Raw genomic sequence first — 21,692 nt, 5'->3', positions numbered from 1 at the left:
CCATTTCAATTGGAACTGCCCTGGAGACCCAGAGCCCACCTCAAACAGCTCAGGAGGCCGCTGTTCAAGCGCCTCTGCCTCCAGTGCATCCCACCACAAGCACATCCATTGACCAGGACAACAAACCCTGCCCGTGCTGCACCTGCCTGGCTCCCCCAGCAACCACAAAAACCTTCCAGAAAAGGAGGTCAGAGTCCAGCAGAGCCGCCAGACACACACTCCCCCAGCCACTGAGCTGGAACGAGGCACTTACCCATCTCTACCTTTACTGACGATCTTCACTTCAAAGTAATAAATGCCACAGGCTGCAGGGATGGGGTGTGTGGCCCTGACCGAGGCAGCATCTTTGTGATTTTTACCGTGACCTGAGAAAGAAGAGAAATGTAAGTACGGAGGGGGATTCGGCCTCTCACGCACACCCCGATCTGAGGCCCTGCTGCCTGAGCCCGGCAGGGAGCTGTGCCTACACGGAGCCAGCCATTTAAAGCACACTCTTCAGAGGACCAGCACACACGGCCCTGCACTGCCACCAGGGACAACCCCCGCACGACCAGCGCTGTGGTTTTCCCTTTGTTTTCGCCGTGGAGTTCCCGAGAAAGGCCGTCAGTGCCACCTCTCCCCCTCCCCACGGACGTAATTTGAGGACCAGCGTGCACAGACAGAAGACAAAACCGATTACACAAGAGGGGAATGACATCAGTGTTTACTAACCAGGGAGGAAAAGGAATAATCGCTTCTCCACTGGGTGGGTAGGGAGGGCAGCTCCAGCAGCAAAACACCACGCTCCGGCCCTTTGGTGTAAACCCGAGCAGCCAAAGCCCCGGTTAGGCGGCGTGCCGAGGCCATCCGGCCCCTCGGCCGGGTTTTGAGCCGGATGACAGAGTAAACAGCCGGTGTGGCTGCACCGGGCCCGGGCGGGCGGCCCTGCCCGGCGTTATGTAAGGCCACACGCCCCGCCGGGGAGAGCCCCGGGCCCCAGCGCCTCCGCCCCGAGCCCGGGCAGCCCCGCCGGCCCCCGGGCCCAGCTCGCTCCCGCCCGGCCCCCGCCCGCGGGGCCCCTTCCCCGGGCCCGCCGGCCCCGCCGCCGGAGCGGCCTCCCCGCCGCGGGCCGGGGCCGAACCCGGCGCCGCCGCCGCCCAGCCCGGCACCTTTGTAGTGGACGCGCAGGTTGCCCTGCGAGAGGCCGATGTAGTTGTACTTGTCCTTGGGGCTCCAGGAGCGCGGCAGCGGCGTCTCGTCCTGGTTGACGGCGGGGTAGAGGCGGCGGAGGCGCCGGCTCAGCTCCTGCTCCTCGGGCGGCCCCGGCGGCGCCGCCGCGTCCCCGCCGAGCGGGCTCCCCGCGCCCGCCTCCGCCATCTTGGCCCCGCTTTGTGTCAGCGGGCGGGGAGCGGGGCCCGCCCGCGGCCGGCGGCCAATGGGCTGCGAGCGAGCCCACAATGGGGCCGCGCCGCCCCACGGGAAGTGGAGTCCGCGCCGCGCCCTCCCGCCCGCCGGGGGCGCCCGCCCGGACTACAACTCCCGAAAGGCCGCGCGCCCCAAGCCCCGTGCCGCCCCCCCGGCGCGGTGCGCGCTGGGAGCTGTGTCCGCAACCCGCTCCGCTCCCGTCAGCGCCGCCCCGCGCGGGACTCCCGTTCCCGGCGTGCTCCGCGACACGGCGGGGCCCAAGGGCCGCCCCGCGCCCGCGGGCGCCCCCCGGCCGCCTCCGCGCACCGGCCGGGCTGGGCCGCCGCACGGCGCCCGCGCGTCAGGCGCTGCGTGGGCAGCTATGAAGGCGCGAGAGGGGGTCCTGAGGGCGGGGACGTTGCCATGGCGACGGGTAAACGGAGCGCGCGGCGGGAGCGGCACGGGAGAATAAACCGGGAATAAAGAATAAACCGGGAATAAAGAATAAACCGGGAATAACGAACGAACCGGGAATAAAAAACAAACCCAGCTCAGCCGGGAGGGGCTCAGGAACTCGCGCCGGGAATACCCGCCTGGCCCGGGGCATCTCCGGAGGCTCCTCCGGCTCCCAGCTGGGTCCAACCTCAGCCCGGGACTCGCTCTGTTCTCCACTGCACGCTGCGTGATTTTCCCTTCCCTCAGAGAATACGTATATATTTATAGACTTTGCATATATATATATATATATATAAAAATCTATTTTTATATGTATTTTTCTGTGTATTGACGCTACAGTAAAAAACTTCAATTCCTGCTGTGAAGCCACAGGCAGCAGGAAATAAAACCAGATCCTTGAGCTGACTTATAGTGTGAGTTCACTCTCAGCTCTATGACACACATAATTCCACACCTCCATTCTTTCTCCATGTCTCTGCAATAACAAACAGGCCCCTGTCACCATTCCAAAGCCGTGACTGTCAGAACAACTGCAGTCCTGCTTAAGGGAAGAGCTGCAGCCTCTTGCTCTGAGTAAAGAGAGCTCCCCAGGGAGACACTGCAGGTGATGAAAACCACACAGGAGAAATTCCAATCCCCACTTCCATCCCTCCGAGCCCGGTACGTGGCTCCCAGGGGGAGCTGAGCCACAGGAACCCCCAGAGGCATGTCAAACACAAGCACCTGGCTGGCACGAAGAGCATCAGCACAAGCTGAAGGCCTGTCAGGAACGCTCTGCTGCAGTGCAGCAGCCCCTCAGGTGCCTGGCACAAGCAGCACTTGCATCGTGCACAACAAAACACAACGTTTTATTCCTCAGAGCTGTACAGGTACACAAAGGCAACATAAAAAATTATGGGCAGTCCAACTGGAGAGACCCAGCAGGGAGGGGGAAAGGCCACAGGAGCAGGGGACGTGGAACACCCCTCAGGCAGCCCCTGGGAGCAGACCATGAGCACCCCACAGGGGTCAGGGCTGCACCTTCAGGTCAGGGGATCACTTTGTTTCCACTCACAGCCACTGGAATCAGGAGCTTCCTGTACTCCAGGGGGAGGTGACGCTCTATCAGCACGTTCAGCGGCACCTTGTCCGTCACCAGCCCTTGCCTGTGGCCAAGAAAAGAGCAGAGAAGAAACAGAGCTGTTAGTGCAGAGTCCTTCCACTCAGCATCAGAGTAAAGCTTTCCTGCAGTGATGATTCTGCATTTAAGAGCTGAAATGCTGTGGCAGAGAAGGCACCAGACTCCTGTTCTCAGGCAGCTCCTCACGAGGTGCCGTGCACAGCACAGATTCCAGCCTTGCCCACACAGGGAAGCAGACCCAGAGGGTTCCTGCAGCTTCCCACAGAGCTTCCCCCTGCTCATCCCAGGGATATTCATCTGTACTGATCTCTACCAAAGCTCACTGCCTTTTAAATTCACAACCCACCTACCAGGGAATAAATTTTAGCCCCGTTGGAAAACACACACACGGAATGATGGGACTGAAAGAAACAGCTCAGTACCCAGCAGATTTCTGTAGTCACAGTTCAGAGGTGTTGGCATTTGCCAGGTAGTTTTCCAGCACACCATTTAGCTGAGTGGCATGACCAAAAAAAAAATCAGCATCTCCCAGTTTTGTGGAAAGGAAAAAGAAGAGCGTTTATTCACACTTTGCTTGGGAAAGAAACAGAAATACTGTTCTTATGCACGAACCAGCACTCCCAAAACCTCTCTACTTCCTCTTGCCCCTCCCACCACCATCATCATCATCGAGGGTAAAACCCCAATTCCAGGGATGCCCTCCAGGGACAGGTGGCCAAGTGGCATCATCCAGAGTCAATCACACTCAGTGTGCAAACACTCACTGCTGGTGCACACCCTGACAACAGCCAGGTGCCACCAAAGTACCCCCAGAACTACTGCAGGTTACTAAGAACCACCCCTTTACCTTCTCATGAGCATTTCTACATCAGCCATCTCCACTGTCTTCCTCCCTGCATGGCTGGTGTAAGCTTCCAGATCACTGCTCAGCTGCTTGAAGTATTTCTCAGAGCTGATGGGGGAGGATGAGGAGGGAAATCAAATCAGGCTGTGGACTGTGTGAACACACCAGCTTCTGCAGGGCAAGCTGCACTGGAGCTGCTCGTTGTGCAGGTCACAGCCTGCGAGGGGAAACTGGGGGAGAAGAAACTCAGGAACCCAGGAACAAAGCTTGGCTTCTCAGCCCAGGCTCCCTGGAACTTCACAGCCAAGGCAGGTGTGAAACAGCTGCACATCTGACAACCAGAACCCCTCCCAGACTTCCTACACATGCAGGAACAGGGGTGGACACCGGTCAGAGAGAAACCAGCACTGATAGTCAGGCTATTGGCTCTTACAGTGACACTGTTCAAACAATCCACAGATTTTTCTCAGGTGAGAAAAGAAGGAAAAAAAAATCAAAACAAAACACTAAAAAGAGTGGGAAGAACAGTTTGTTGCTACTTACCATTTCTCAACAATTTTGAATGCTTCTCTGGTCACTGGCATTTTTACAAAATAGCGAAAAACCTCCTTTATCAAACTCCTTGCTATTTGAGGCTCACGTGGCTTCCTCTGGGACGTTCCTGATCTCCCTGGAACTGCCTTAGGCTGCAGCAGCTGCATGGGAGACCTTTGAGGGAAATTGAAAATTCACACATGAAGGGAAGAAGGCTGGGGAAGAGGCAGAGGACGCCACTGGTAGTGGTTCTGATGAAGCACACAGCTTCACTGAATTTCTAGTTAAGATGGTACAAATGTTAATTAATTTAGAGTAAAGCAGGGGACAGGTTCACTTTCTGCCTCTAGGAGAGCTTCATTTGTGTGTCAGCACATGGCAACTGCACACAGCTTTAGGCTTCTGCAGTCAGTGCCAGTATGTCACTCCATATGATCAGCATCTTGTCATCTGTAACTCCCCCTCATCTGCAAGGAGTCTATGGTTCCAGAGTAGCTTACCATTGAAAAACTCCTAGGGAAAGCTTTTGGCCTTCAGCACAGGAAAATATTACAGGAACATTCATTGGAAATACTGAAGGCATCAGATCTGCTCTGCAAGATTCACTTGGTTCATTGCTGCAGCAGTGGATGATCCAAAACCTCCAGGACTCCTCACTCCCTGTGGCAGCTGGCAGAGCCCAGAGCAGCTGGCAAAGCCAGGCTCTGCTCCTCCCCCAGACCCACTCCTGCCAGGCCACTGCTGGACGTGGCTCAGACCTACCTGGGGGCAGCAGGTTTCTCCTCCCGTGGAGCTGACAGCAGTGGCTTGTGGGCTGCAGCACGGACAAATGCGGGAGTCTTCATGGAAACCTCTGGGGAAAAAAAGGACTTGAGGAACTGAACTCTCTTCTCAAGAGCTCCTGCAGCACCCAGTGCTGCTGCAGCAGCAGAAACCCAGCCAGCTTCCCCACAGGGCTGGCCCAGGGCACACTGCCTGTGGCCCCACGGCACCCTGAGCCAGCACAGCTGCTGTTGCTGCAGTGGCACAGATGTCACAACTCCCTCCAGCCTCGTTGGGATCAGCATCTCACCTCTTCTCTGCTGGGAACTGCCCAGGGCAGTTTCCTCCAAGTCTAGTCTGCACTGTCTAACTTCACTCTCCAACTTCTTCACTTCTTAACAAAGTGAGAGCAGGAAAGAAAACATTAACAGAACTGAAACATGAGCAGCTTCCTGTCTGGAGGAGGAGTGGCCACACAGAGCTTCTTGTCTGCAATGGTGGCAGCTTCCCAAACATCCCCCAAGAGCTCCGACACCTGTCCTGTTATAGAAGCCAAGCCCAACTACAAAAGGCTTCAGGTGCTACTGAGAGTTAAACTCTCCAGCTGGAAGGGTCAGAGATCTCTGGCTGAAAGCAAGGCTGCCTGCATCAGCTTCTCCTGAATAAACATCTCTGTGCACTGGAAGGGACCAGAATGCAGGGAAAGGGACTCATTATCCTGAGATTTCTGAGGCAGAACTGCCTCTGCTACTGCTGCAAGTTTCTTACCTTGACCTTCAGGGTGTTCACTTTCATCCTCAGCAGGCTCTTCCTCTGGATCATCCAAATCTAACACAATAGCCTGGTCCTCTAGTACATCTTGTTCATCATCTTCCTCCAATGGATTCATCCCAGATTTTTCAGATGAGGGGAGAGCATCAGAATGCCTGTCCAGACTTCTAGCTCCAACACCTTCGGCAGTCTCACCTTCTAGATCTCCAAAACAGGAGAAAACAGGAACTGAAACAAGTTCCATGGACAAAATTTCAGAGCACTCATAGGAATGAAACCCAACTTTCAATTCCTGACAACTCTGCCACCTTCCCATCTGCAAGGATTAGGGTTGGTACCCAAAGCCAGACAAGCTAAAGCACTGATGAAGCCTCGACTTTTCCCTCTGCTACATCCAGGTGTGCAGAGGCCACACAGAAAAAGAGCCCTCGGTAACGTGAAACCCATGAGATTTGAGTGACATTTTTATCTGAGCTCCTTTCAAGTTAACTTTGTTTAATAAGCACTTTTATCTCAAAAGGTCATATACCAAAGCCTTCACTGCTGGCTACAGAAGACCCAGCAACGGAGGAAAAATGACTTGGGAGATTCCAATTTGTCAACTCTCTCAGAAGGCCTCCAAATTTTTTCAATCTTTGCCTGATTCTGCAACTTCTACCAGCCTGGGGGGGGTCTCTGGCACCAGGGATAACCATCAGCATTAGGGGCTGTGCTCACCAGCCCCAGGAGAGATGTGGGGTCCAACGCTGCCCTCTGCCAGTCCCTCTCCTGCTGAAGGAGCCATTTCTGGTTTGTCTCTGCTGTCCTGTCCTGCAGTTATCTGCAATTCTGCCTCTCCAGCCAGTTCCTTCTCCAAGTGTTCAGAATATCCAGCACTTGCACCGTGTTCTGCAGCTAAAACAGGAAATTCTATCATACATCTTACCTACAAAAAAAACCCCCCAATCAGCCACCAGCACACAGTTTAATAAGCACTGAAATGTCTTTGTGACAAGCAAACTCAGCCATGAGCTATAAATTAGGGAAGCAGATGCAGTTTCCTTTACAGCTGAGAAATGCCCAACCTCTCCTGTGTTTGCTTTACAGCCACCTAATTAGGGAGCACTCAGATCCAAATGAAGAAACTTTATTTACTTACAGCAAGCAGAACTCTTCCAGATCTGCCATTTCTACAGTCATTCTCACTTCTGGTGATTGTGTGAAAGACCAATTTCTTTTTCTTTAAGTCTAACAATATCTGGAGTTTGTGCTCAGATTCTCCTCCTCATCTCCTCAGTTTTTCTGAATAAACAGCTTTGTAAGAGATAAATTCCATAGTAAAAAGAAGAATGCCTAGCAGTGGTTTTAACCATCCCAGACAAGCCTCTGGCAGGCAGGATGAGGAGAAATAAATGGACACTTGACTTGCATGTCTTTAAAAACTTTAGCTATTGAAGTGCCAAACAGTACGTAATTATCCCTTTTTCCTGCATACCAAACCTGTAGTCCACACAGCTGTTACCATGTAGCTCAATTCCAGCAGAAACCAATTCCAGAGTGAATTCCACCATTCACTCACACGGGTAACTTGGAGAAATTTGGGCACTCTCATAATATTGTCATTTGCTGAATGGTTTGGAAATCTTAGCTGAGTCCAGAACCAGAAGCTGTGAAAGTGGATTTTTACCACCCTCTCTTCACTAACTGGGAGTTTTCACACTCAAAAGCACAAGTGTGTCAAGGCCTGGGAGCCCCAAGCCCAAGTGAAGGGGACAAGGAAATCTGGCCAAAGGTGGTGCAGAAATCAGTTATACCAATCTCAGTAACCAGAATTACTGGGCTGCCCACACCAATGCAGGGCCTGAAGTGAAGTGAAATATTAACTAGCTCTGTGATGAAGATGAAAGCTCAACATGACACTAAGCCCCCTTGGGCAGACAGGCGGCAGTGATTCTCCCACCCTGCTGGATCACTGCCTGGATAACAGTGGAGTACCAGATGCTGCTGACAGATCCAAGCATAATTTTTACTGGTTTCTGCACCTGCTGCTGGTAGCAGCACCTCCTGTGAAAATGAAATTCAGCAGAACGCAGGAACCTGTGTCCACACCTCCCCAAAGCTTTATGTGCTGACTGGGTAACACCAGCCACCCCCAGCAGTGTTTTTAAAGGCTAATTCTAAGGCAAAGAGAAAACCAGAAATGTGCCTGTGAAAGCAGGAAACTTCCATGACTTGCTGTCTTCCAGGAACAGGAGATACTAAAGCCCAACCTACCAGTGACAGCCTTTATTATTTAAGGCAGGGCAGCCTTCAATGCCTTAGTTTAAGGGCAGAAAATGCTGGTTAGTCCTGGAGAAGGATAATGCCCAACAGGGCCTAAATAAATACAGCAGAGCAGTAAAATGTATACAGTGAGTGATCAGCCAGAGGTATTCCCAGCCAAGAGGGAGCTCTACATCTTTCCTGTGGGAAGGTGAGCAGTACTACAGGCCTGCCAAAATACATGAACCTTCATTCCACTTGCAGTCCCAGTGAACAAAGCAAATACTGGCAAGGAAGCACATGAGCAAGTCACAGCCCGCTTTTAGGAAAGCTTATCTAGAAATGCCCAGTGTCTCTGATATGACTTGAATTAAATTATCTCCACCATCTACTGCACAATAAAGTCTTACTTTACTCTGCAAGTCACCTGAAAAACCCTGAATCAGATTATACTTCATTGCCTTGCAACACTGAAGGCACTTCTTACCCTCTCTGAAAAGCTTTTCCTGTTCCACTCCATTCTCTGTATTAATCATCTCTTCTTCTGAATCACTTACTTCTAGATCTTCAATTATTTGGGACACAACTTCTCTCAAAGACATGCTGGAAGAATTTAGAGTGACTGGGGATCCCAAATATTTAGTTGAACTTCTGGATGACAGAGAGGAGCTCAATCTACAAACAGCTAAAACAGAGAATTAATGTGTCCCCAGTGTCTTTTTAAACTTTCTTTCAGCTTTCCTCAAAAAAACACAGAACCAAGCAGGGAGAGAAAGACACACGAGAAAACACTCTTCCTCTTCTTGAAGCAGTTTAGAGAGTTCACAGTGCATCTTAGGAACCAGCTGGAAAAATCCTTGCAACCATTTTTCAGTTCACCCTGAGGAGCAACACTGAGAGCAGCCTCCTTTGGTAAAACAGAACTAGGTCACCATTAACATCTGACATTATTGCCTTCCCAACTCCAGCATCTTTAAGAGATGCTCACTCCCCCTCATCTTCCTCTCATTTGACCCAGTCCCCTACTCCACATCCTCCACGCTTTTCTCCACATTATCTATCCCTTTGTCCTAAAAACGCCTCACACTGGACTCCTCAAACCCTTTTCTGTTGATGCCTTCCCTTGTCCTTTCAGAACAACTTTTGCCTGGTCCAAGAAACATGAGGAAAACATGTTCCCATTTACACAGCCAGGACAAGGTATTTCCAGGGAAATGACTGAAGAGAGGTACCAGACACCAGGGAAAAACTGGCAAAGCCTTGGTACAGAGCGACCAGGGAGGCTCCCACCTCTGTCCAAGGCGTTTTTAAAGCCCAGGAGACAACAAAGCTATGACAAGTAAGTGACCACACCAGAGTAAAGGTCCAGACTCATCAAGTTCCTGAGATTTCTTCCACGTCTGTCTACATGTCCTACATATTAAGCCCAAATCCTACTCACGGCCAGCCACCTCCTCTTCATCAACAGCAACCTGCTCCACTGGGTTACTCTGCTGGGAATGATCTTGCTGATCTTCCTGCTGGTTTGCAGGTGTCCCTGGAGATACACGAGTCATTCTGTCAATGTGCTCCTGATCCAGGCCCGAGTTCTCGGGATGTCCTTGTGTCCTTCCGTCGTCTGTGCCCGCACCAGACACCAGACCCTCCGGCCTCACTGCCTCTTGAGCTGCATCACAAATCTCGCTCCTCTGTGCTGGAGTTTTTGGATCTGACAGCTGGGGTTCAAGAACAGGAGGTTTATTTTGGCTCTGTTCATCCAGCTGGGGCTGAACAAAGAGCTCGGTGTTGTTCAGCACGATCTCTGTGTCGCTTGTCATCATGGTTGTTCGAATCCCAGACGCAGACTGTGAGTCCACAAGGTAGTTCTCTGTTGTTCAGAAAGTTTTAAAACAAGGTTTAAGTGAGAAACTGTTCAAGGTCACAGGCACACAGTTTATTACCAGGACTTGCATCATTCTAAATTTAAAGCCATTCAATCAAATCCTACTCGTCCTCAACAGATCAAACACTGAACCTCTATGGCCCCACTTCAGTGCCCCCAACCTTCCCTACCAAACTGCAGAAGCCCCAGTACCCACAGATGAAGATGATGCCAAATGATTCCTGTGATTTGAGTCACCCACCTAGGAAAAGCACACATTTAAGTGCACAGAATCAACTACAGTGGTAGAGCCTCGTTCTAATCTCAGTTCCCAAATCACACTCTATCTCTGTGAGTGTGATTTCTATTACAGGCCACGCCTGAGTAACTGAGGCCCTTCCTCCCAAAAGAGAAATAACAACACCAAAGGAACCTTTGTTCTTCAGCATGTTCTGTTCCACTCCGCCCTCAAAAGCTTCCCTGTCGATGGCTTTGTGGTTCCTGGGCCTCCGGAGCAAACCCCTCTTTTCCACAGTGTCCGGGGCCATCAAGGAGCCAACAGACATGCGGAGGGACCTGTGAAAACAGGAGGGCAGAAATCATCTGTCAGCATCACACCCCCTCAGACTGCAGGCACGATGGCACTAACAGTGAGACACGTGACAAAGCCAGGAGGAATTTGCTAAGAAACTTTAGAAGTCCGGAAAATACAGCATAGATGCAACTGATGTGACGAGACAATTAACAGGCAGGGATAATATTTTAAGGTATGTATGTGTTGGAAACACCAAGACCAAGCTGGGCATGCAGAGCAGAGCCACAATTTCTGTGTGTGGGGCAACGCTTTCAAATTCCATCAGCAGAGGGGGATGGTTTTGTTACTGCTAACACAGGTCTTTATCAGGAACCCAGGTATCTGCACTGTTCTCCACAGCTACAGGTGTGATCAGTGAAAGCAGCTACAGCCAGGACAGCCAGAAGTTAAGACATTTCAGATTACTCACCGAAACATAACTGTGTTGTCCAGCGTTGACTGAGCTAGAAAAAGTTGGTGACACATTAGTGAAGAAACTACTCTCTACACACTGGGCTACAGGAACACCCCAAAGGACCCTCCTCTGTGCAGAGCCAGTCATGCTACAATCCTCACTTAGGTGCAAACACAATCAGATGACAGATGATGTGTTAGAAAGCTAATGTGCAATTTCTGAAAGAGTGGGAAAGAGTTATTCCAAGGAAAAATTAGCATGGCACATACCCTCAGGTTCAGTAATTTAAATTTTAACCACATTCACAGCAAGTGCATCTGGAGCTTTAGAAATACAGACAACTACTCCACTGAAACTGGAACTCAGGTACACACAGGCACAGAGTCTCTAATTCAGAGCTGAGGTACCGGTGTCTGAATTCCTCCCTTGAATTCTGCTCCAGTTGCTACTCCAATAGGACACATACACTGAGGGGAGGTCTTTTATCTGCCCCTGTCAAACTGCAACTAAAATGAAAGTTGTGTTTGCCACATTTGCAAATTTATGTTTAAGGGGAAGACTCAGTCCAATATGGAACATTATCTTTTACAAACTATGAGATTTTATTTTCTCAAACAAACACTTTATAACTTATTTGATATAATTGCAGTGAAAGGTATGCAGCTGCTTGTATTTTAAAGTTTTTGGAATTGAGAGGAAGTCGGGGGTTGCTTCCTTTGGAGACGCTTCAAAACTCAAAAAGCACCAAATTGCAAAGGTAGTCAAGAAGTTTACAAACAACCAGGGCAGAGCCTGGAACTCGGCTCAGAAAGGCTTACTTTAAATTTGACAGAAGGGAGGGGGGTTTACCTTCTCCAATATCCCCTCTGCATGAGACACTGCAGTCAGGATTCCAAACCTACAACTGCCCAGCTGAGCAGCCCCAAACAACTGCACAGGACGAGGTGAAACCCAGTTGGCAGCAAAGGCAGCACTGAACAAGGTCATTTCTGACTGCAGCCTTACCTTGGTTCTGGACAAGCCGTTTGTCTGCTGCTCTCTCGAATTCAGAAATGCTGAGTTTCTTTCTCTTCTTATTCATGTGGAACACAGTGATGGTTGTGTCCTCAGCAGCGAGGTCTGGCAGCTGCAGTTCCCCCCTGCCAAAACAAACCAAGCTGGAGAGGCATTTCCGAAATTCCCACCTGGCAGGATGCAACTCTGATCACTGAAGCAGAAGGAGAGGAGTCCTGCTCCCCAGTCCCACCACAGGAGCTGCAGCCATACCTGGCATGTAATAAATGTAAAAATTATATATAGATATATATATATAAAAAAATCACTTACATGCTGGAAACCCTCTTAGATGGGAGTTCTGGTCGAGCTTCTTCCCTGTCTTCATGGTTAGATATCCGAGGTACCAGAGGTGAAACCTGGGGCTCTGCCAACAAACCAAAACATTTCATTTAAACAACTCAATCCAGCAAGAACACCAAAATGCAGCAGAGTGTCACATCTACACCACGGGCTGTAAATTGCATTTACTGATGGGTTAAAATAAAGGCCTGGTGAAAACTGTCTGGGTTCTGTTCCTGGCAAGGCTGGCAGTGACAAAACCAACCGGGACAGAGATGGCAGCACATCCTCTGTAACTCACACCCCATCCTACAGCCAAAGGAGCACCAGGATTATGTGCTCAGTCACCAGGATAAGAAGAGCAAGGGAAGAGGATTCTGAAGGATGATGATTTCACCAGTGCAAGGCCTGGTCTTTCAGACAGTTCTGTCCCAAGATCAGCTGCCACTGCAGGGATTCCTCTCTTGCATTAATCAGTCACACAACGGTCTGATTTCTGTTCCATCTAACAGGGTGTGGATAATGGGCTACCAAGGGACGACCCTTGCTCTCAACTCCACCAAATCGCTGTCTTTCTGCTCTCAGTTCTAAAAAATAAAGATACTTACGGGTCTGGATAACTCTCTTGAGCATAACCCGCGGTGTGTCATTGTCAGCGTCTGGGAACACCCTCAGCCTCCGCTTCGCCAAGCTGCGTCTGCGAGAATTACTGTCGTTCCCTGGATTTGATCCGCTCTAGACAGAAATCAAGAGACAAGCAACTCAAAAACCGGTACTCCCACCGTCAAAGATCTCAGCACCAAAAGCGTCCACCATCCATCTTCTAACGGGAAATTTCCAAACTCCCAGAGAGAAAAGGTGCGCGTCTTCTTTTTGACATCGCCGGCACTCCACCGCCAGCTCAGCTCGGGGGGGTCACCGCGGCGGGTCCCAGCGCGCAACCCTCCCGCGGAACAAATCCCGAGGGGCCCTCCGAGCACAGCCGCGACGGGCCGGGCCGCTCGGCGAGCGCGGCACTCGGGGCCGACCGGCCCGTCTCCCTCACGGCAAAGGCGAGCAAGGGCGAGGCGCTCGCTCGCCCCTCGCCCCCAGCGCGACCGGGCGGGACAGCGCCTTTCGTTCCGTCCTTTCCCTCCCTCTCTCCCCCGCCCTGTTGTCCCCCCTCCCCGCACCCCGTGTCACCTGTGCCGTGTGGCGGCCGCCGCTCCTGAGGCCGGGCCGGGCCCGGGCCCTCCCGTCGGCCATGGCGGGGCGCGGCGGGAGCGGGGCCGCGCGCGCGCCTCCCGCCGCCTCTCGCGAGAGCGCGGGGCGCCCGCGGCGCACTGTGGGGCGGGTAGTTCCGCCGGCGCCGCGGTGCACCGTGGGCCGCGTAGTTCCGGGGCGGCGGCGGCGGCGGCGGCGGCGGCGGGGCCCGCGCGGGCCTTGTGGGAGCTGTAGTTCGGCGGGGCCGCTCGCCCCGGGCGCCGCGGGCGTCCCCCGGCCCCGCGAGGCCATGCCGGGCTTCACCTGCTGCGTGCCGGGCTGCTACAACAACTCGCACCGCGACAAGGCGCTGCACTTCTACACCTTCCCCAAGGACGAGGAGCTGCGGCGCCTCTGGCTCAAGAACGTCTCCCGGGCGGGCGTCAGCGGCTGCTTCAGCACCTTCCAGCCCACCACGGGCCACCGCGTCTGCAGCGAGCACTTCCAGGGCGGCCGCAAGTCCTACCTGGTGCGGGTGCCCACCATCTTCCCGCTGCGCGGCGTCAACGAGCGCAAGGCTCAGCGGGCCCGGCGCCCCCGCCCCGCCGCCGCCACTGCCGCCACTGCCGCGCCGGGCCCCGCCGCACAGGCCCCTGCAGGGGGCGCGGCCGAGGACGTGAAGCCCATCGACCTGACGGTGCAGGTGGAGCTCGGGGCCGCCGCCACCGTCGGGCCCAGCCCCGTGCGGCTGCCGGTGCCCGTGCCCGCGGCGGCGGCGGCGGCGGCGGCGGGGGAGGAGAGCCCGGCGGAGGGCGGCCCCCCCGACCACTCGTACTCGCTGTCGTCGGGCACCACGTCGGAGGAGCTGCTGAGGAAGCTGAACGAGCAGCGCGACATCATCGCGCTGCTGGAGGTGAAGATGAAGGAGATGAAGGGCAGCATCCGCCGCCTGCGCCTGGCCGAGGCCCAGCTCCGCGAGGAGATCCGCGAGAAGGACCGGCTGCTCCACGCCGCCAGCGCCGGCACCCGCAAGCGCCACGGCCTCTGAGGGCGCCCGGCGCGGGGCTCTCCGTGCCGGAGCCCCCGCCGCCCTCGGAGAGGGGCCGGGCCGGGCGGGGGTGGGATGGACCGCCGGGCCCTCAGCCCCCGGCCCCTCGGCCCCGGCTGGCGCTGCCCGGTCCCTCCCGCCCGCGCCGCAGCGGCCCCCCAGCCGGGCAAGCCCTCGCCATCGGACTGCCCTGTCTGGGCTGGATCGGCTCGGTGCCCACCCCGTTTATCACCCCGACGTTACCCCCGGTGTTGTCACCTCGCACCGGGCCCATCCGACCCGCTCTGTGCCGGCAGTGTCGGGTCGCGCTGCTCGCAGCGTGGCTGGGACCCGAGCCGTCACCGAGTGGACGCAGGGTATCAGTTTTCGGCAAACAAAGTCGCTCCGTGCCGAGTGAGGTGACGGCAACACTACCCTGGAGAAGGCGTGTCCGGCTGCCCGGGCACTGCACCCGGCATAGGAACGACCGGCCATGCCGCGTCCGGCCTCGCTCGGCGGAGGCACGAGGAAAAAGCTTTAGAAAACCCTCTCAGGGTGACGTGTTCCTTCAGTAAATTACTGATGCCATAACAGGCTGCTGTCCCTGGCGTGACAGGACCCCCGGATTAAAGAGTGCTCTCGTACCGTGTAGTTTCTGCTCTCTCTGCGCGTGTTCGTGACGTGCGTCTCGATGCTCTGGGCGCTGGGAAGGATGACGGACTGGGACGAGGAACCCGATGGCGTTTGACAGCTGTAGTTTATCTCATTGGGTTAAGACTCCTTCTAGTGAAACGGAGGCTTTGTAACACGTTGGAATTCTAATCCTTGGCTTTCGTTCAGAGAACCGGGAATGAAACCGAAGCGAGTTTACCTGCAGTGGTTGCAAACCTTTGCTGTCTAATCCTCAACTAGTTGGCATGGCTAATAATCTGTACATTAGGCAAGACCATACTGAAACCTGCTTGCGTGTTCTAAACCAAGATTTAAGAGTATTGTAACAAATCTATGTGGAATGATTGTGTAGTTTCTGTTTCTAGCCAGCATCAGTCCCCTCACTTTCTTCGACAGGAAACCAAATCAGCATTGGCTGGAAGGAGGGTGGAGTGAGGGTAGCGAGGCCACGAGTTTGGGTTGGTTATTTTTTCCAGCTTAGCTGGTGGAACAGATACCTCAGCACCCTGGAGGAGGAGAGTATCTGGTGCCCCAGCACAGCCCTGTGGCGAGGCATCAATGACAGAGGATGTTGAGAACAAGAAACACTTCACCACAGTGTGCCCGTATTCACCTTCGAGCGAGGAATGCCCAGGGGAAGTTTCCTGGGTCTGTGAGATCCTTCTGGAACCCGAGTGTGCGTTGCACTCGGTGGATTGGGATGTCACTTTTACTGAATTTTGTAGAGGTATTTTCTAAGTGTAAAAAGTATCTTTAGTTTGAAATTATGTAATCTTTGTAACACTGGCTAATGTAGCTTTACAACCATCGGCTTCAACACTGTGTAGGACCGAACAAAAGGGCACCGTGGGGTTTGGTAGCCAGAGGTTTCTCTATTGATCCTGGAGCCCGTTCAGCTCCAGGCTGTCCCAGCCTGCTATGTGATGCATGGGTCATTTTTCTCTTGTGTGCCAAGTTGGATGGTCGACTGTAAGGATACTTCATGTCTATCCACGTACTAAGTACTTCCTGTTACTTCATTTTAATTTATTCTCTCCAATCTGTAGCTCTCCAGCTCTCATGCTACACTGATTTTTCCTGCGAGTCGAGTTAGCAGCAGTTTTTTCGTTTGGTTGGTTTGGCTTGTTGTTTTGGTTTCTTTCTTGTAGGACAAGCAGATTCCTGCTCCGACATCGGATTTAACATGTGGGATTGGTCCAGCAGATCTAGATGCTCCCGTCAAGACAATAGGCAGCACAACATCCCTCCTGACAAACGAGGCCGGTTGTGCATCCTAGAGTGTTGAGAACGTGCGTGTCGTGACAGTCGTGGTACTTTTTCTACCATTGGGATGCACTTCAGGATGTTCAGCCACTTGGCCCGCTGGACTGGTTACCTGCTGGACTGTTTGACTTTTCTCCAGGTTACACTGAGGTGCTAACATGCTTAATTTTAATAAAGTATATTTTGTTTTCTTACGTTTCCCGTCTCCGTGTGGTGGGTGTATGCATTTCTGAAAGGCTGGCGGCTGTGGCTTCGTTTCTCTTTGTCATTCCTCGTGAACTCCACGGCTGGAGCAGCAGGAATATCTTTACACTCACGTAGGGTGAGAAAGAGGGGTCCGAGAGTAACAGCTCTAAACCGATCTGAACTTTGGGATGTGGAATTATCATTTCAAAGACAGCACATGCAAGCTCTCCCCTACCTTAGGCTGGTTCAGGGGAGGCTGTGCCTTCTCCTTCCTCCATCGTGCCTTAGACAGGAGGAAGCCCTGTGGGAAACCTCCAGTCTCCAAGAATTGTAAGCAGCAGAAAATTTCAGCTGCGCCTCAACCGTCACATTTTTTGGGTGGAACTGGGAATGTTGAATGAGACTGTGGGATGGGGAGGGAATTGTCCTGCTCTGCTCTGTGCTGGTATGGCCTCACCCAGGGGCAGATTTGGGCATCACAGTATGAGAAGGATAGAAAGCTTTTAGAGAGTGTCCAAAGGAGGAACATGAAGATGGTTAAGGGTCCAGAGGGGAATCCATGTGAGGAGTGTCTGAGAGCACTTGTTCAGCCTGGAGCGGACTGAGGGCAGACAGAGCTCACCATGAGGGGCAGCTCAGATCTCTGCTCTCTGTGACCAGTGACAGGATCTCAGGGATCGGGTGGAGCTGTGCAGAAGTTTAGGTTGGATATTGGGTAAAGGTTCTTCCCGCAGAGGGTGGTGGGGCACTGAACAGGGAAGTCACACAGCACCAACCCTGACAGAGCTCAAGGAGCATTTGGACAACGCTCTTGGGCACGGGGTGGGATTGTTGGGGCTGTCCTGTGCAGGGCCGGGAGCTGGACTGGGTGATCGCTGTGGTTGTGCTGCTGTTGCCCCCGGGAGGGTGATGGGTCCGGCGGGTCCGGGCGGGCAGGGCCGTGTGCGGCGGGGCGGGGGCCGCGCACAGCGGTGTCAGGATGGCCGAGCGGTCTAAGGCGCTGCGTTCAGGTCGCAGTCTCCCCTGGAGGCGTGGGTTCGAATCCCACTTCTGACAACTGGCTGCTCTTTTGCGCCGCGCTCGCGCCTTTCCCGTCCGTTAATTGCTTTTAATTGCGGCGCTTTCTTTATTTTTGATCCCGCCCCCCCAGCCAAAACGGGGCGGCGCAAAAGGAGCTGTCAGAAGTGGGATTCGAACCCACGCCTCCAGGGGAGACTGCGACCTGAACGCAGCGCCTTAGACCGCTCGGCCATCCTGACCTGCCGCGTTTTCCTCCTTCGGAACCGGATCCCATCAGACCCCCCCACACCGCGTTGGGACCGGGCGGGACCGGGTCCAGCCCTGGGAGACACCTCCAGTAACGACCTCCGTGACGACACCAAACGGGGAGGAGGGGATGATAGTCCAGAGGGTCCTGCTGCTACCCAGAGGGACCTGGACAGGCTGGAGGAATGGGCTGACAGGAACCTCCTGGAGCTGAGGGTGCTGAGCCCCTGGCACAGGCTGCCCGGAGAAGCTGTGGACGCCCCATCCCTGGAAGTGTCCAAGGCCACGCTTGAAAAAACCTGGTCTAGTGGAAGGGTCTAGCAGGCGGTTGAAACGAGCTGCCACAAGGTCACTTCCAACCCAAACCCGTCCAGGATTCATCAAGGAATACCGCGTGTCGCGCGGGGGGAGCAACGCCAGGCACCGGGACGCGCTGGGGGCCACGGAATGTCCCCGGGGCACCGAGCGGGACACGGGCCGCGCACAGGGCTCGTAGTGTCCCGGGACGGGAGGAGAGCGGGGGTGGGATGGGGTGAGGGGGGCTGTCCCGGCGGGGGCCGCCCTTTGTCGCCGGTCTCTCGGTGCGGGGACACGGCGGGGCCGGGCGGAGGCAGCGCCGCATCCCCGGGGAGGCGGGGCGGGGGCAGCGCGGGGCTCGGCCGGACCCGCCCGCGGAGGGGCCGTGCCGGGGCCGTGCCGGGGCCGTGCCGGTGCCCGCGGCATGGCGGGGCTGCCCGGTGCCGGTGCCACGCGCGCCCGGAGCGCCTCCCCGGGCACCCCCTCGGCCCTGGACGGCACCTTCCTGTGCTCGCCCCTCGGGGGGCTGATGGGCACCCAGGCCGTGAGTACCGGGGATGGGGCACGGCGGGAGCGGGGAGGGCATCACCCGCTTGGATGCTTTTCTTGGCAGCCCTGGCTGGAGGCAGCTCGGGCTCCCTTTGGCTGCCACCCCCACCCCGTCCCCGCTGCCCAGCCCTACCTCAATCCCTAACCCTGAGGCACCGCAGACCCCCTCTGGTCCTGCCCTCTGAGTAGCCGGAGGACAATTCAGCACCTCGGGTGCCACCTGAGAGCACGCGGGTGGGCGTTCGGCTTTGTGCAGGGCCACGTGTGACCCGTCCCGGGGTCTGCCCACGGTGCTGCCCCGCAGGTTTGCTCGTCCTCTGTCCTCGGGGCAGAGTTGGTAGGGCAGCAGTGGGATGTGCCCTGAGCAGCCACTGTGAAAACAGCTGTCATGGACCTGGCTCCTGGCTCCAGATTCCAACCCCTGGGCATGGCTGAGCTGGTTGTGACACGAGAACAAACACTCAGGGAAGGGGGTGGGAAGGATGCTGCAGGGGAGGCCTTCCAGGAGCATCAGGAAAGAGGGATGGGACCAAGACCAACAACCCTGCAGCTGGTCCCACCTCTCCAGCCCCTTGCTCGGGCCATACCATCAAACACACTCGCCCATCCACTGAGTCCCGCTGTTCCCCAAATCCTCTCCCCTGAGGGCTCCTGCTTTTCTCCCCCAGCAGCTGGAGCAGGGCAGCTCACACATGCCACCTCCCACTCCCGCAGGAGCCCCCTATGCATGTTTCTGCCCAGCACATATTTTGTGATCACGAGTGTTAGAAATGGACGTGAGGGACAAGGAGGCATTGTCGGGGCAGCCGAGCGCCAGGGCGTTGTACTCGGGCAGGACAAAGGCTGTTGTGTTTCTGCCATGACAATAAGCAGGGCTGGTTTGTGCAGGGGCAGAGCGGGCTCCCCGGAGAGCCCTTCTGCTCCCCTGCCCTCCTGGAGCGAGGGGGACTCACCTGCTGTGGGTGCTGGTGATCCCAGGCTGGTGTTCCACCTGCAGGACCCAGCCCCTGAACACCTCCCCTGTCTCACCCCACAGGTGCTGGGTTTGCTGGTGTGGTCTCTCATCGCCGCCACGACGTACCACCTGCACGCGGCCTACGGCTGGGTGATGTTCGTGGCGCTCTTCTGCTGGATACTAACGCTCCTTTTCTTCATGACTTACCTCCTGCAGCTTCAGCTGAAGTTTTACGTGATCCCCTGGCCCCTCGTGGTGCGTAGCTGAGAGGGAATGAGGGAGGGCCCCAAATAAATGAGGAGATAGTCTGAGAGGACCAAACCTTCAAGCACTCCTGGGCTGACGGAACAAAATCCCCTGCACTTTGCACAATGATGTTGTTCCACTGTGGTCCTCAATCGCTTAGTGAATACTCAAAATGCAGAGTCCTGTGTCAATCCAGAGAGTTAAAGCCAGGTTTTGGTGTTACTGCTGGTGTCAAGCAGAAACGTCTCAGCACATGATGTGACATTAACCCGGCATTTGTTCCCAGTGTGAGGGGCTGGACCCTTTTCCTCTGGTTCTCCTGGGAAATAGGAGGGAATGCAAAACTGAGCCTTTTGCTCACCCCCTCATCCCAGCATGCATGAGCCTGAGCCCAGACCTCACCAACTCCCCTCTGCCTCCCCCAGCTGATGATCTTCAACGCCGTGGCCACCGTCCTGTACATCACCGCCTTCGTCACGTGCGCGGCCGCCGTGCAGCCGACGTCCTGGCGGCAGTGGGATTACAACCGGAGAGCCGCGGCCTCCGTGAGTACCAGTGGGCAGGGGAGGGCTGAGGGGCTGGGGCAGCCACTGTGGTCACACAGGGTGGGGGCTGTTCTCCTCTTCCAGTTCTTCGCCTGTGTCACCATGATCATCTACGGGGTGAGCACCTTCTTCAGCTTCCGCGCCTGGAAAGGGCTCGGCAGCAACGCGGCCACCAGCCAAGTGACTGACCATGCGTAAGGAGGGGACAGCAGAGCCACCCACGGGCCGCCCCGCCGGCTCGTGCCAGGCTCGGTGGCTCGGAGGCCTCGTGTGCCACTGGGGCTGGCTTTGGGAGCAGCCCGTGCTGGCAGCAGCGCTCAGCACTGGGGCACGTGGACGCTGCTCTGCAGTTTCTGATGATGCTTCCAGCTGACGTGCCCACGGCACCACCCGGCGTCATCACCCACGGCCTGGCCGGAGAACACGGACTCGCTGGAGGCTGCGGCTCCTGCTCAGCCCTGAGGGTCACCTGGGCCCTTGCTGGAGCAGCTCCACTGAGGGGGCTCAGCCAACGCTGCACGCTGCGATACTAAAATCCACTAAACCAAGCCCAGGCTTCCCCCTCTGCTCATTCACAGCTACAGAGTAAGTAATTGCAATTAACGGGATGCAGAAACGGTGGCAGAGCTGGAAGGTGGAGGTGAAGCGAAGGAAGGAGTCCTATAACTGCACTTTGTTGATTTCTAACAGTTTGAATACAGATTTTATGCTTTAAATAAAAACGTTCCTAAATCGAGCGCTGGAGTCTGTCACGAGAAAGTTTGTCTTGCGAGAAGGGGGCAGGCAGAGCATGGCAGGGACAGCAGGGATGTCACTGCAGAGGTGACTGTCCCTCCCCACCCCACGTGGGCTTTATACCCGGCAATGGAAGGGATAATAAGCCCACAGGGATTTAAGAACACACTCAGAGCTGCATCCAAACCAGAGGAACACAAAGGAGGTGCCACGGCTTTGATCACTCCCTGCTCCCCACTCAGCACCACACCCCCCTCAGAGTTCACCTCATTCACCGGCGGGTCAGTTCTGCCCGATAGCTGCAGGTGGTTTTTAAACATTAAAACCAAGCCTGCAAAAGCTCTGGGAACACTGGCAGGATCAGCACCTCGGGAGAGCACAGAACCACTGCTCCCCCCGTGCTGCAGACCACAAATTCACCTCCTGGGTGTTCGCCAGAAGAGATGCTCAGCCAGGCAGAGCAGCTTTTCCTT

General features: G+C 55.1%; 4 protein-coding genes and 2 non-coding genes across 9 annotated transcripts in view; 3 read left to right on the top strand and 3 right to left on the bottom strand.

The window, feature by feature from the left end:
• RANBP10 (RAN binding protein 10) overlaps positions 1–1,369 on the bottom strand; it is a 57,493-nt gene extending 56,124 nt beyond the window's left edge. For 3 of the 4 annotated variants that reach the window (XR_007628419.1, XM_050311166.1, XM_050311167.1), the window contains exons 1-2: positions 1,149–1,369; positions 254–365 (exon numbers count right to left, since the gene is read on the bottom strand). Coding sequence is in view for 2 of the 4 variants with exons in the window: in XM_050311166.1 (XP_050167123.1) it covers positions 254–365; positions 1,149–1,356 (320 nt within the window). In the remaining 2 variants the exon portion in view is untranslated. Of the gene's footprint in view, positions 1–253; positions 366–467; positions 630–1,148 lie in introns of those variants that run through there. The other variant, XM_050311168.1, reaches the window with a different exon arrangement.
• Positions 1,370–2,666: 1,297 nt separating this feature from the next.
• On the bottom strand, positions 2,667–13,790 carry CENPT (centromere protein T). Its single transcript, XM_050311287.1, is given in 16 exon segments — positions 2,667–2,984; positions 3,807–3,911; positions 4,347–4,511; positions 5,100–5,190; positions 5,868–6,074; positions 6,588–6,764; positions 8,599–8,796; positions 9,553–9,978; positions 10,406–10,548; positions 10,977–11,010; positions 11,967–12,100; positions 12,288–12,381; positions 12,905–13,031; positions 13,479–13,548; positions 13,550–13,704; positions 13,707–13,790. Coding segments are annotated over 16 exon segments (2,328 nt in total). The 3' UTR covers positions 2,667–2,866.
• THAP11 (THAP domain containing 11) lies at positions 13,789–16,634 on the top strand. Its single transcript, XM_050311288.1, has one exon. The coding sequence runs from the start codon at positions 13,789–13,791 to the stop codon at positions 14,524–14,526; it is 738 nt and encodes a 245-aa protein (XP_050167245.1). The 3' UTR covers positions 14,527–16,634.
• A 965-nt stretch (positions 16,635–17,599) lies between these two features.
• Positions 17,600–17,682, top strand: TRNAL-CAG (transfer RNA leucine (anticodon CAG)). The gene has a single exon. It is a non-coding gene; the product is annotated as a tRNA-Leu (tRNA).
• A 120-nt stretch (positions 17,683–17,802) lies between these two features.
• Positions 17,803–17,885, bottom strand: TRNAL-CAG (transfer RNA leucine (anticodon CAG)). The gene has a single exon. It is a non-coding gene; the product is annotated as a tRNA-Leu (tRNA).
• A 684-nt stretch (positions 17,886–18,569) lies between these two features.
• Positions 18,570–21,220, top strand: PLLP (plasmolipin). Its single transcript, XM_050311271.1, has 4 exons — positions 18,570–18,733; positions 19,775–19,948; positions 20,365–20,484; positions 20,569–21,220. Exons 1-4 carry the CDS (start codon positions 18,614–18,616, stop codon positions 20,680–20,682), a joined length of 528 nt encoding a protein of 175 aa, XP_050167228.1. The 5' UTR covers positions 18,570–18,613; the 3' UTR covers positions 20,683–21,220.
• The last annotated feature ends 472 nt before the right edge of the window (positions 21,221–21,692 follow it).

This window comes from Myiozetetes cayanensis, unplaced genomic scaffold (assembly GCF_022539395.1).
Source record: "Myiozetetes cayanensis isolate MyiCay16 unplaced genomic scaffold, myiCay2020 scf16, whole genome shotgun sequence".
NCBI lineage: Eukaryota > Metazoa > Chordata > Aves > Passeriformes > Tyrannidae > Myiozetetes > Myiozetetes cayanensis.
This window is presented reverse-complemented; position numbering and strand designations above follow the sequence as displayed.

Coding starts and splice junctions, on each gene's coding strand:
- THAP11 (XM_050311288.1), top strand. CDS start 13,789: ATGCCGGGCTTCACCTGCTGCGTGCCGGGCTGCTACAACAACTCGCAC.
- PLLP (XM_050311271.1), top strand. CDS start 18,614: ATGGCGGGGCTGCCCGGTGCCGGTGCCACGCGCGCCCGGAGCGCCTCC. Junction 19,949..20,364: donor TGATCCCCTGGCCCCTCGTG/GTGCGTAGCTGA, acceptor TGCCTCCCCCAG/CTGATGATCTTCAACGCCGT. Junction 20,485..20,568: donor ACCGGAGAGCCGCGGCCTCC/GTGAGTACCAGT, acceptor CTCCTCTTCCAG/TTCTTCGCCTGTGTCACCAT.